This window comes from Felis catus, chromosome F2, assembly GCF_018350175.1.
Source record: "Felis catus isolate Fca126 chromosome F2, F.catus_Fca126_mat1.0, whole genome shotgun sequence".
NCBI lineage: Eukaryota > Metazoa > Chordata > Mammalia > Carnivora > Felidae > Felis > Felis catus.
Genome location: NC_058385.1, coordinates 33,397,187 through 33,411,927, shown reverse-complemented (window position 1 = coordinate 33,411,927; position 14,741 = coordinate 33,397,187). Strand labels below are relative to the sequence as shown.

General features: G+C 36.1%; 1 protein-coding gene across 1 annotated transcript; it reads left to right on the top strand.

Annotated features, from left to right (window-relative positions):
* Positions 1-507: 507 nt before the first annotated feature.
* On the top strand, positions 508-11,638 carry CA1 (carbonic anhydrase 1). The gene is made up of 7 exons (XM_003999944.5): positions 508-651; positions 1,159-1,356; positions 2,755-2,873; positions 5,596-5,691; positions 8,277-8,339; positions 9,677-9,832; positions 11,421-11,638. The coding sequence occupies exons 1-7, from the start codon at positions 615-617 to the stop codon at positions 11,535-11,537; spliced, it is 786 nt and encodes a 261-aa protein (XP_003999993.1). The 5' UTR covers positions 508-614; the 3' UTR covers positions 11,538-11,638.
* Positions 11,639-14,741: the final 3,103 nt, after the last annotated feature.

Here is a 14,741-nt window from a genome sequence, read left to right as displayed (position 1 = left end):
TCCACTTATGAATTACAATATTGCTTTAAAACAAAGGACTTTTTTCTAATCCTGTGTGTCTGTGAAATGTATTTCATAGACAGCATATATTATAAATGATCAGTAATTTTGTTATCTGATTTTAAATTAACATCATGATACTAGTTGCAACCATCCTATAAACATGTGAATTATTCTCCTTACCATTTGTAGTATTACTTAAGTATCCAGCAAGGGTATAATTGGAAATATCAAGTGCACAAATCCATTTTTAATTTAGGAAACCCAGCAACTCATATATGAAAGTATTTAGCTGTATCTCTACTAACATGAGAGAAATGGGGCTGGTTTTATAAAACCTATGACTTAGATATTTTGCTCTTACAATATAATAAAACAATTGAAACTGATCTGACCTTTGTGGGCTTTTTTTTATAATATCTTTTTTATTTTTATTTTTTACTTATCTATATTTCCTGATAGGCAGAGATGATGACATAGTGGCCTATTAAGGGCAGAGAAGTTTCTATAAAAACCCACACGAGGTGGTTTCCATTGTTTCCTGCATGCTTACTTGCAGTCAGTTATTCCAGGAATTACCTTTGTTTGCAGAAAAGAAAACCAAGTAGAAGATCATGGCGAGTTCTGACTGGGGATATGATGACCACAATGGTAAGAGTTCTTCTGTTCATGTAAAACAAAATACTAGCTCATTGCCTTTTCCAGTAAAAGAGATATTGTGCATTTTTTTAAAAAGTAAATAAATATAAATATAAATAAAATAGCTGTACAGTCCTAGGTTAACAGTTTGAATTGCCTGACTTGAATAATTATAATAACTTTGTATGTACCCTTAACAGTTGTCCTTTGGGACATGGTTGTCTACAAAATGTGTTCTCTGTCTCTTCCTCTTTCTCAATCTCTCTCTCTCTCTCTCTCATCTGTATTTTAGAAATCTAGTGCTAATTGTAAAATATTTATTGTGGTGTTGACAAATACACTATTTCATAGGATAGTATAGAAAAGGAGCATTCTTAAATGTTGAATTTTCATTAAGTTAGACATAATATCATTTAAGATACCAGAATTAATCCTAGTCTAATAAGCAGAGAACTAGTTATCCTCCTAAAACTTGGAATCAGACATGTGATGATTGTATGCATGTGTTTACCTTGCTAGGTCCTGAACAATGGGGCAAGCTGTACCCCATTGCAAACGGAAATAACCAATCTCCCATTGACATTAAAACCAGTGAAACCAAACGTGACACCTCTCTTAAACCTATCAGTGTCTCCTACAATCCAGCCACAGCCAAAGAAATTATCAATGTGGGACATTCTTTCCACGTAAGCTTTGAGGACAATGATAACCGATCAGGTGAGCCAAAAGATCCTCTGGTTATGTTTTCTTTAACTCTTCTGGGACAAATTAAACAATAGGACTTTAAGAAACACAAACACCATCCTCGGCCTTTTGTGCATTTGTGTAGTACACATAACTTGGCTGCGATCTGGTGAAGCATCTTGGACTTCTGGAAAACTCCCAAGTGGTAAAGGTGAATGTTGGAACCCCCAGCTCTGTCTTCTTTCAGCCCTTCTCTTCCATGACACCAGCCCATCTCTTCTGGTCTCTAGAATCTTTGCACTTACTTCACACTCTCTAAATAAACAGTATTTTTTCCCAAGAAGGTTTAATGAACCATCATAATGAATATAGAATATAGAACATGAAACTGAAAAGGCAAATATTCTCTAATTGGAATGAGGACGGAGGAGCACAGTAGGAAAGAGAAACGGAGTGAGGAATGTATTTATTTTTTACCGCCAGAAAAATAGTTCTGTTGTTGTGAAGTTCTCGGGTACCAGTAAGAATGTAAGTCTTACATAAATCTTGCAAGATTTATTCTGTGCTTAAATGCACTGGTCTATCTCCCCCCTCCCCACCCCCCCGCCCTCCACTGCTATACTGTAGTCACTGAATTATCTTCATACCCCAGAATCTGGCACATTTCCTGCTACATGGTAAGATTCTCATAAATGTTTCTTGAATAACTATCGAATGGCAATTTCATAAGACAACTCTACTGACAAAAAGCCAGACTTGTTTTAGCACTTTCCTGCAAGGTTCTGACCCTAAATTTTAAGCACCTTGGGGCTATGTCCATTGTTATATTATATGAGATCTGGTGTTATGTGTGTTTAATTAGTCATACGATTGTGTAGACTCTCTAAAAATGACATAGTCATTCAATGTTAAAATTTTTAAAGTGACCTCACTGACCCCCTAGCACTTTCTTTCGGTCCCTGGACAGGCATTCTCAAACAAAGCCGTCAAGATACACTGTTGTGTTTTGACTAGTAAAAAGTATGTGATGAGTAATTTGTTACTCAAAATAAATTACTAAAGATCTTAATGCATACTTCCTATTTAGTCTTTGTTGAAAGAATGAATGAATAAACTTGCAAATTAAAGCAGATTCGAGGAAATCCTTACAATTCACCCACCTTCCAATATACTTTCTTGGCAGCAGAAAAAGGTAAAATTACAGCTCATGGGCTGAGAATTGTATATAACTCAATGCAATGGTCAGGGATGCACCATACATATGAATGCCATCATCATGGATGTGGGAAAAAATCCAACAAGAAAAAGCCTTTGGCACCAGCATTTGTTTTTAGTTCTACTCAATCCATTTTCGTGTTGGATTATATTAAATGCAAAGATAAGCAGGAGCTTATGATCATAAAACTAATAGTAGTTCCCTTTTTCTTCTAGTGCTGAGAGGTGGTCCTCTTTCTGAAAGCTATAGGCTCAGTCAGTTCCATTTTCACTGGGGCCGCACAAATGACTATGGTTCTGAACACACAGTGGATGGAGTCAAATATTCTGGAGAGGTAATGTAACTTAGTAACTGAGACATAATTACACTGAGAATTACTCTCAGAAGCAGCTGCTTTACTATATAAGACACCATTATAATAGCTCCAAAGGAATGAGCATTCTGGTGTCTATAGGAGAACTCCCAAGCCCCTTTAAAATCAAACAGGCACGTACTGAGTTTGGCAATAGAAGGAAATTTTGCATGTGAAAAAGGTAGCTGAACTTGGAGGAGTTGAGCTCCTGAGCCCAAGAAGCATCTTTCTCTTCAGAATGCCTTAAAAACTGTTACCTTGACAACAGCATCAAGAGGAGACACTGCTCTCCTTTAAAGCTCTGACTCTAAGCTGACCACACCATTTGCTTCTAATTCAAATGTTCAAGTTTGGACACACCAGTGGCATAGGTGTAGCCAGGCTGGAACACTTCAATAAGACTCTACTAAGAGTGCAAGTTTAACCATAAGAATGTATACAAAGAATAGCATACGCCTGAGTGAGGGCCTGAGGGCTCCTGCTGTAGGCCACCACCCTCCACCCTCTTGACTTGCCCTCACACAGAAGTCTGTGATCCATTTCAAGACTCTTCGTCTGTATATACATAGAAAAATCAAGAATATTTGCATCAAACTGTCAACAGAGCATCTGGGAGATTGAAAAAGAAGAACTTCTGTTCTTTATATGTATTAATATAATACAAAATATTATATATATGTATATATATATATATATATATATATATATATATATATATATATATATACTCCCATATATACAGGTTGACTTTTTATTTTACTTTTACAAAATGAATTTGTAATACAAATAGTTTTGCAATTTTTTCTACTTACCAGTTTATCATAATCATTTTTTTCCAAGTCAGTAGAGTTAATTCTACCTCATTCTTTTAATGTTTGTATAGTATTTCATTGTATAAATATATCAGAATTTATGTAACTGCCTCCCCACCCCCCCCCCCATGGACAATTGCAATGCCGTTTGCTTTTTGTTCCATTGGTTTTTGACTTTTACCAAAATATGCTGCAACAAATACATATACCTTATACCCCAGTGAAAACACATCAGTGGGGCAGATTTTTTTTTTATAGGAGGGATTACTAGGTTACAGGGTATGTGCTCTTATTATTTTGATAGAAGTTTTGGGAATTATATACACATATAACTGGCTTTACATTACATTGTAAAGCTTGGCTAATAACTTTTAATACTACAGAAACCTATTAAATGTTTCTTCCCATTTCTCCCTCAAAAAAAAAGTAGACTAAAATTAAATGGACTCGGAGCCTAAATTAATACTATCTTTTTAGATGGGTATCTGGCTGTATCTAAGAAATCGAAATCAGTGATTCTCTCATCTAATTTAAGAAAAATAAGGGGCTCCTGGGTGGCGCAGTCGGTTAAGCGTCCGACTTCAGCCAGGTCACGATCTCGCGGTCCGTGAGTTCGAGCCCCGCGTCGGGCTCTGGGCTGATGGCTCAGAGCCTGGATTCTGTGTCTCCCTCTCTCTCTGCCCCTCCCCCGTTCATGTTCTGTCTCTCTCTGTCCCAAAAATAAATAAACGTTGAAAAAAAATTAAAAAAAAAAAAAAAAAAGAAAAAGAAAAATAATCCAGGCTAGAGATGAGAGGCACTTAGCCACAAAATTCCACATGTGATTGAGGAAAGGAGGGAGGGAGGGAGGGAGAGCAAGAGTTGGAGGGGAGAGAGGAGGAGGGGAGAGAGGAGGAGGGGAGAGAGAAGCAAGAACCAGAGAGCAAGAGCAAGAGACAGAAATTAAATAGGTGGTATGGAGAGAACTAGTTAGTTGAAAGTGATGATTGACCAGATGATCACTTTATGTTAGGAGGTCATAAAAGAATTCTTTCAGTAGTGGCATTTGTGTTCAGCCCTAATTCAAGACAAAAGGCTGCCATTGACAGATTATGGGGAAGGACATTCCAGACAAAATCAGCAGCTAATGCAAAGCTGTGAACCAAGTGAAGAGGTATTATCTATGAGATGTGCTTGCTGAAAGAGGGCTATTGATGGGGGCGGGGAGCAAGAAATTAATGATAACTGTGGTACTTTTTGATTGAGCAATTCGGTAGATGATGGTACCTTTTCCAAAGCTGGGAAAATGAAACAGTGTTGGCAAGGAAAAAATCAAGAGTTATACTCTGGCCATGTTAAGTTTGAGATATTATTAGACATCAATGTGGAAATATCAAGAAGATATCAAGGTGACATACATACATATTGAATATTCAGATCTAGAGTTCCACAGAGAGGTTAGGCTAGAGATAATGATATGAGAGGAACCTACATATGCTCAAGAGAATGTGTTCTTGGCCAAGACTCCTAGATTGTCCAGGAACCCCTACCCATAAAATTACTAAAAAGTATCTCACATGACAGAAATTATTTCAATTGTGTTTAAAACTAGTCAGTTCAAATTCCTGATCTTTTTATACCAAAGCAATTTTTTAAAATAAATAATATTGAATAATTATAATACTAGGGGAAAAGAAATTTTACTATTTCCCTGGAAATTGCAAATTGCACACTCTATTCAATGTACATAACCCTTCTTAAGAGTGAGAATATAGCCCTTTTATCCACTGGATAAAGGTTCACATAAATGTTATTTAAGCCAACAGTACATCTTCATATATTAACAAGTTAATTTATAACTTTTTGTCTTCACAGAAGTATAAATAACTAATTGACCACATTATCATTTTTAGCTTCACATAGTTCACTGGAATTCTGCAAAATACTCCAGCTTTGCTGAAGCTGCCTCACAGGCTGATGGATTGGCAATTATTGGTGTTTTGATGAAGGTGAGTTACAGAGCTCGGTTAACACAATTTCTTACATCAAAAAAGTATAAAATAAGGCAAAAGGATATCTGAGTCTTTCTTTTTAAAATTTTCCATTCTACTAATGGCTACAGGTGAGCAAACAGTTCTCGAATACTTTGTTGCTTTGTTTTCTCTTGGTTTTTTCCCTTTTTTGAGAGAATTAAGTTTCAGGTAGGGCTAACGTGGGAAGATATTGGAGGAGGGTGGAATTTCTATTTTCCAGCTTTTCTAAACTTCTTTTCCTCTAAACTTCTACTTCATAGGTTCAGGAATTTATCAATTTAATGTATCATCAGAAAAAAAAAATACTAAGAGGATTATTGTCCCATAAAGAAAGTTCAGTTAATATTTAAAATGTCAGATGTTGGGACACCTGGGTGGCTCAGTTAAGCATCTGACTATTGATTTCAGCTCAGGTCATGATCTCAGAGTTTGTGAGATCAGCACCCCCCCCCCCGCCACTGCCCCCATTGGGCTCTGCTCTAACAGCACAGAGCCTGCTTGGGATTCTCTCTCCCCCCTGCCCCTCCTCCACTTGGTCACTCTCTCTCAAAATAAATAAAGTTAATAAAATAAAATAAAATAAAATAAAATAAAATAAAATGGCATATGTTGCTGAAACCCTCTATAGGAGAGTCCCTGAAAAGTCCTATAGGGAAGTTATTATTAAATTGGATATACTAGGATCTTTTGGGTTCTGCTCACCAAATTCCAATGTGACAGGTTCCCCCCACACCTCTAACAAGCAATTCTTGGGCACCAGCAGGGTGTCCAGGAATTCAATTCTAACACTATCTACCCAGAGATAGCATCAGGTTCCACAGGTTAAGGGTTCAGACTTGCAAGATTACAAGTCCCCCTGCCCCACTTCAAATGTCAGTCCTCAAGTCCAGATGGTTGTTACCTGTGCTTCTGACTGACTGGTTATAAATCAGAGATTCCCATGACCTCTTCCTTGGGTTCAAAGAGGCTTGCTTAATTTGCTAGCATAGCTCACAGAACTCAGAGCAATATTTTACTTAGTAGATTACTGGTTAATTATACAAGGGTATAACCCAGGACTAGCCAGATAGAAAAGATGCATAGGGCTAGGTATGGGGAAAGGCAAAGAGTTTCCGTGCACTGCCCAGGCACACTGATTTACCTGTATCTCCTTTAATTCACCAATCTGGAAACTCTCTGAACCCAGTCCTTTTGGGTTTTTATAAGAGCTTCATTATTTAGGCACAATTGATTAAATCATTGGCCATTGCCAATTGATTCAAGCTCTAGCCCTGTCCCCTCTCCTGTCCCTAGAGGTCTGAGGGTAGAATTGAAAGGTCCAACCCTCTAATCCCCTGTTTGTTTCTCCTGGCAACCAGCTCTCACCTTCAGATTCAGTCTAGAAGTCCCCTAATTAACATAACAAAAGACACCTTTATCACTGTCATCACTTAGCAAATTCCAAGGATTTTAGGAGCTCTGTGTCGTAAACATATGTCTTATTATAAACATCACAGGTAGCTAACTTTTGGGATTATAGCAATTCTAGTTAACCTTTCTTGAGCACTTACAACATGCCACGCATTGTACTCATTATAACTAATAAAACAAGCCAAAAGTAAGAGGTTGTGTTTTGTATCAGTTTTGCTAAATTCCTGGATTTTGTCTTGTATATCCCTGAACATCTTGTCCATATTAAATTAAAACCAAGGTTTTGTTTTCCACTTCATCTGTGGTGTGAAAAAAATGACATACACAGAGCCATTTACAATGGAGATATAGTGGCCATTTCAGAGCTGCCTTGCACATCCTGCTTTTTGAACCTTAGAACTGGGCCAAACCACCAATATTCCAAGAAATCAACAAGAACAAGAATATCCTATTTGAGAGAACTAACAAAAGTGAACTTTTATGTAGTGACCACTTCACCTGACAAATCTGTAATGTACAAATCTCACCCTGCTTGTCAGCACCAATGAACTCTTCTCAAAAACTACTTACATGGGGGCACCTGGATGGCTCAGTTGGTTAAGCGTCTGACTCTTGGTTTTGGCTCAGGTCATGATCTCAAAGTTTGTGAGTTTGAACCCTCAGCTGGGCTCTGTGCTGACAGCATGGACTCTCTCTCTGCCCCTTCCTCTCTCTCTCTCTCTCTCTCTCTCTCTCTCTCTCTCTCTCAAAATAAAAAAATAAAAAAATGTAAAGAAACAAAAAAACAAAAAACAAACTACTGACGTGATCATCCTTCTCTTCCATAAATGAGTCTATGTCCTGTAATTAGAACGCTATTTGGGTTTCTACCTCAATCTGTGTGCCCTGAATTGTAATTCTTTGATCTCAAGTAAACACTTTACCTCTTGAGCTGGTTTCTTGTTTTTAGGTTGATGGTGGTTACACATTATGAACAACTTACAGAGCACAAGGGCCCGCAAGGACATACAACCAACAAAATTCCCTCTCCTAAAGCAGAGAGAAAATATCTTACCTTTCTTCAGTTATAGTTTCCAATTGAAAAAAAAATAGCCAGACATAGGTTCACTTAATAATACTTTCTAACACACATTTTTTTTTTAAATCTCCAGGTTGATAAGGCCAACCCACGACTGCAGAAAGTACTTGATGCCCTAAATGCAGTTAAAACCAAGGTAAATAGACTAAACATATTAGTTTAAATCAGAGAACAAGAGGGGCCTCTGGATGCCTCAGTCAGTTAAGCGACTGACTCTTCATTTCAGCTCAGGTTATGATCTCACAATTCCTGGGGGATCAAGCCCCGCATTGGGCTCCATGCTGAGAGCACAGAGTCTCCGTGGGATTCTCTCTCTGCTCTTCCCCTGCTTAAGCACACCTGCGCATGTACACACTTTCTCTTTCTCTTTCTCTCTCTCTCTCAAAAAAAAAAAAAAAACTTTAAAAGATAAATAAATAAAACATTTAAATCTGAGAACAAGAATCCACAGAACTACTGAAATCATTTACATATTTGAAGTGGGGAATAAGAAGCCTAAAGCAAAAGTTACCACTCTGAAAATCAAGGTACTACTTGGATATTGCTTGCTTCTGAGGTCTCTGACTCAGGTATTTGTTTTGTTTTTTTCTTTTTTCACAATTATTATCTATTTCAGCAGGATGAAGCCTATAGAAGAAGAAGTTTCATAGCCATTCAAATTTTCTTTAAAAACTATATCCAACTAAAATGTGATTTTTTTCCCATTTCATGAAGAAAAATGTCTCTATTTCTTTAGCAGTACAAAAATGCAGGAGTTAGGGGTATTTTTTTGAGATACCATTAACAAGCCATTAATAAACAACCAAAACAGAAATAGGAATAAATAGAATAAGGCTAAAACATAACTAGTTTGCACATCAATAAATAGTTTTGTCACTGGAACAGTTTCTGGCATCATTCCTAAAGAAACAGTAAATGTTTGGGGTACCTGGGTGGCTCAGTCAGTTAAGCATCTGACCTTGGCTCAGGTCATGATCTCACAGTTTGTGGTTTCGAGCCCCGTGTCAGGCTCTGTGCTGACAGCTCAGAGCCTAGAGCCTGCTTCTGGTCCCTCCCCAACCCCTGCTCACACTCTGTCTCCCTCTCTCTCTCTCTCTCTCTCTCTACCTCTCTCTCAAAAATAAATAAAATAAATTTTTTTAAAGAAACAATAAAGATTTTATTCTGGAAGTGAAAGATCTTCTAGAGAGTATAGATTATTATAAAACTTCTTAACATTTGTTTATGTTCAGCCAAATGAGGAAAGAAGATTGCTTGGCCAAAATGCCAGTGTAGCAATTTTTCAGTCTTCTATTACTTTTATTGTTTATATCTACAAACACACCAGTGTATACTATATAGTAGGAAAATTAAATTTTCAGCTAAAATATCAAGACAATATATATACCAAAATTATATAACATAGATACCATATATGTATATGCTGTAAGTATTTTAAATCATGGTATAATGATACATTTCTTTTCCTTCCAGGGCAAACGAGCCCCATTCACAAATTTTGACCCCTCTACTCTCCTTCCTTCATCCCTGGATTACTGGACCTACTTTGGCTCTCTGACTCATCCTCCTCTTCATGAGAGTGTAATCTGGATCATCTGTAAGGAGAGCATTGGTATCAGCCCAGAACAGGTAGAGTATAAAAGGTGAAAGAGTGGGACTTAGGAGTGCAAAGCAGGAATATCACTTCAATTCATAGTAAGGTGGACATTATGATTTCAAATAGATTTTTGAGGAGTTTGTTTTCCACTCCCAGTGAAAAAGATTCATTTCTGACTTAGATCTATTGAATAATTAAACAGAAATATGTGTTATAATGCTGTTTTCTACTTTATACAGAAAAAAAAATATGAGATTCTGAACTCCTACTATCTTTTTGACCTTATTAAAAAAAAAATCCAACCTTGACAAGTGTCTTCCTAAGAGTTTGAGAAACAAAGAAAAGATTGTCACTGGAAATTCTACCAAGACTTTGAGGAAGTATGGCTCACAATAGACATACCTTGAGAGTTGACAAAGGTTTTTTGTTCTTTTTTGAAGGTTTTAATTATTAACTATCCAAAAAAAATCTCTTTAATTATTGTTTATAATTATGATAATAATAACTACCACTGGTTGAGCAAGTACTTTCATTAGGTGCTTTATACATGTTTTGTCAGCCAATTCTCAGAACAAACCTATAGAACAGGCAATGTATGTAGCCTACTGATAACATATGCTACATGCCAAGCAACATTCTAAGAACTTTATGTGTATTAACCCATTTAATCTTCACAAAAACCCATTGTAAATAGCTGATAGTGTTCAATATTTTTCCTATCAGCTATTTAAGGGGCCTGCTCCATACTACATTATCTGTATAAAGTTTTGCCTCTATTAAATCTGGAGCGATAAAATGTTGAGGACACACCAATTTCTTTTTCAGTTGCAATCATTATTTCCTTTTTTGCAATTTTCTTTTAATTGTGAAGTCAGTGACTTTTGTTTCATGCCTCAATAGTTTTATAGGCCAGTTGATGTTTTTGTGGAACTCTTAAAAGTCTGTCTACATTAAATGACAGGGTTTTTTGTGGGGTTTTTGTTGTTGTTGTTGTTGTTGTTGTTGTTGTTTGTTTTTGTAAGGTGATATTTTAAGAAAAAGGTAAGAATATATTTTGGGGTGGGAAAGTGATTATTCTGAGAACTCATAAATTATCACACATTGTGCCTTAACAAAGAAGCCTTCAGCCATAGCTGAAGTCACTTACTCTAAATAGGCTAGATTTTTAGCAGAATCGGACACACAAGCTGAAAACAAACTGATAGCTGTCAGAGGGGAAAGGGTGGGAGATGGGCATAACAGGTGAAGGGGAGGGGAAGGTACAGATTTGGAGTGAATAAGTCACAGGGGTTAAAGGCACAGCACAGTGAATATAGTCAATGTGATTGTAATTTTACTATACAGAAACTGAGGCCAAAAGCAGAAAGTCACTGACCCAATTAGCCCAGTTGACACTCTGAGAAAGTTGGCATTCTAATCCAGTCAATCCTTGATCATTTAAACCAAATACCTAGTTCAAAGAAATGTGGAGGAATTTTTGACTTCCACCCTTCCAATTGGTGAAGTCATTGCAATCAATAACTTAGTTTTTTATGTATCAGTGCATTGATTACACTGGAAATCAAGTGCTTTGTGTAACTTTAATAGCCTTTGATTCCTTAAATATTTTATTCTTCCCAGCTGGCACAGTTCCGAAGTCTTCTATCAAATGTTGAAGGTGACAAAGCTGTCCCCATTCAGCACAACAACCGACCACCTCAGCCTCTGAAGGGCAGAATAGTGAAAGCTTCATTCTGACGGGACCAGGAAGGAACTTATCCTCCTTCCAGAAACACTGCCCTGCTTCTGACACAAACCAGTAAAACAAATTTTGAAGAAATAAAATTATTTCAATACTAGCAAGACAGCATAGCTGCAAATTTAATCTGTAGAACTGAAAAGTTTTAATTTTTGTTCTTAATGCTTAACTCAAATAATCATCTATAAGCTTGTTAAACTTGTGTGTAAATTCAAGTTTATTTTGTGGAATTATTTATAATTACAATTAAGGTATATTGGATAATTTCTTAGTGACTTGTATCTCTTTCCACTTTATTCAGTTTAGTTGAACCAATAAAATAATTTTATCCCTTTCTTATCTGTTATGTGCTCTGTTTTTTAATATTAATTTTCTACCCCATTTACATCCAAAAATCTTAAGTGCCTTATTTGCAATATTATTTTACTTCAAATGTAATAACCTAAGAGCAGCTTGAGATGAAATATTGAGAAATGTATTTCTTACTCTTAAAGGCAGATATATAGCTAAGATGACAACCGTACTTAATGTCGTTATACCAGCCCAACATTTGTGTTCTCTGTGATTAAAATGGTGTCTTTTACACAGGAAGATGTTGCTTCTGGATATTGCTTCCACTTTTGCTCCTCCCATTAGTAAAGCCAGTGGTTTCTCCCCTTCCCCCCATTATTATAACTGATTAGCTTGAATAGAGAATCTATAATTCAAAATTTGAAGAAAATTCACCAGTGAATGGTTTATAAAAATGATGGAGTCATTTGGACCTAAAATCATATAAAAACATCACATAATTTTTAAGTCAGATATGTCCCTAAACTAAAGCCAGTTCTTTCTGAAGCCATATCTACATCCAGAATTCAAATCTTGTGTCTAGTGTATAGTCTTGTAATTGACTTTCGTTTCCTTCTCTGTGATTTAATACAAGGAACTGTATTAGATACCAAAGCCCATACCCATTCCAATGTCCTAGAGCTGTCTAATGTTACAGAATCAGTAAAAACTTCTAAATAAATATAAACATAGTTTAAAAAGACAGATCAAGCAGATTCTTCATTGCTCTGAGAGAGTCTTTGTATAAAGATTGTGTTTACTTTGTACCTAAAAACCGCACTAAGAGACTTCTTTTGAAATTTTTGATCTGGGGCCCAGAATTTAAAGAATCCTTCTTATTAAAATCTAATAGGTTCAAATAATACTTTAGCTCTGCTCACATAAGCATTATATAAACAGAAATACTTTCTTTGCAAAAGTAATGTGTGTATATTACTGTATATTTGCCAGATACCGAGAAAGACTGAAGCAGTTACACTTGTCCTATGATCCTCCTATTTTACATGAGTCACATTGATAGGATTTCAATTCTAAAGTTATCAAAGGTCATCATGAAAGTCAAAGAAAGAGGGGTATGAGTTTAATTTGAGAAATATATTTGCATGAGGTATAAAAGGCATAAAAGTTTTTGCAGAAAGATATCTGCAAAATATATCTACTCAGGACCCACAGTGTTTGAAAATATTTCCCAAAAAGAAATTGAGCAATTTAAAAAAAAAACAAACTTGACAAAAAGGATCTGAAAAATATTTAACTCGATGACCCATATATTTTTTAAGAAGGTTAAAATGTATTCTTGAATTTAAATATAAATCTGTAAGTCTTGTTATGAAGAGGGCAAAGAGATGACACAAGATATATGATGGTCATCAAACTTCATCCCTAAGCTGAATGCCAACTGGGGAGTATGTTTCCCCTTACTGCTTCTGCCAGAATTTCACTTATTTGGCAGAACTCACGAGGTGCATTATGGGGGCTTTCCACATTTCTCTGAAGTAGCCGATAAAAGCAGCTGTTGAGAGAAGGTATGTGGACAAGGCATTGGATGATCTAAGAAGACAACTCATATGTTTCTTTGACTCACTCTCCCACTGTGTGCCCTCTTCCCTTGCCAATGTAGGTAAATGATTTGAACATCCTGCAAGTATTTTCTGATTTTTCCATGAGGTTTGGCAGCTGACCTTCTTCCAGTAATCCAGAATGACAGTGACACCTGATGGGCCCAGCTCAAGAGTAGAAAGGTGTTTCTATACCCTACTGTTTCCTGTCTTGTCCAGCCCCACAGTCCCACCCTTGCTTTCAGAAACACCATGTTGAATATTTACGGTGTCCTTTTGCTAATTCGTGAGTCCAAGATATTTTCTAAATGATTCATTTTTGTAAGTTTTAGATATATCAAAGAACGTTAAATTCATCAAAGATAGAATTAGGGAAAAGAAAAGAAAGGGAGATAAATATCTTCTTTAAATTTATTTTTTACATGACTCAAAAGAGGACATTTCTATTTCTTATAACTCTGGTTACTATCAGTGGTTCTGCGTGGATTCCTGTGAGTATGTAAGTTAAGCAATGAAACCTCTTTCTACTTCCCCTGAAAATGTAAATAGATATAATCAAAATTTTGCATGGAATTTTAGAGTACTTAGAAACTCAACCCTTTGTTCCCTTCCCCATCACAAAGTCAATCCTGGACTGCAAATAGGATTCTGGCTCTAAACTACAAAAAAAAGTTGAACTACAATGGGACTGACTCCAGGTTTCTCGATCTTGCTTCCTAATTTAACATTTATTTTTGCTTTTCTACATCTTTCTTTAGAGCAGGTTTCTAGATGGAATCATGTATATTTCTCATATAGTTCATAAATTATCTTCTTGTTGTTTTCTCCTTTACAAATATTATTTTGAGTTGGTATAGGGCTCCATTGCAGAAGAGATATAAAACAATAAAAAAGAAAGAGAATTCAAACTTTAGGGAATTGTTTCATTTATTAGTGGGTAAGCTAAAAAAAAAAGTTGCAAGTGAGAGTGAAAAGAGCATAGAAAAAAATTCAATTGAGGAGGATCTCATTAGATCAATAATAACTCAAAATCACTCTGAAAGTCATCAACATACTTTGTATCTAAGACCACGAACGCATAGGGAAATACTTATTTTATGAGCATAATCTTGATGATTATCCATAAATAGCAAATGCTTAATTACTGTTCTCTGTGAGACACTGTTCTAGGATTTCCTTATTACTCTCACTAGATTTGGCTATTTTCAATCTCATCAGGGAAACAGAGACAGACAGACAGACAGACATAGATATAAATGAATAAATGATTGTATTTATTGCAGGACTGGTCTACTTTGACAAATTAGAAACATA

What these genes read in the sequence shown, in the direction of transcription:
- CA1 (XM_003999944.5), top strand. Translation starts at nt 615, where the DNA reads ATGGCGAGTTCTGACTGGGGATATGATGACCACAATG. An exon ending in GGACAATGATAACCGATCAG is followed by an intron (nt 1,357 to 2,754) that starts GTGAGCCAAAAG and finishes TTTTTCTTCTAG; the next exon opens with TGCTGAGAGGTGGTCCTCTT. An exon ending in TTATTGGTGTTTTGATGAAG is followed by an intron (nt 5,692 to 8,276) that starts GTGAGTTACAGA and finishes TTAAATCTCCAG; the next exon opens with GTTGATAAGGCCAACCCACG.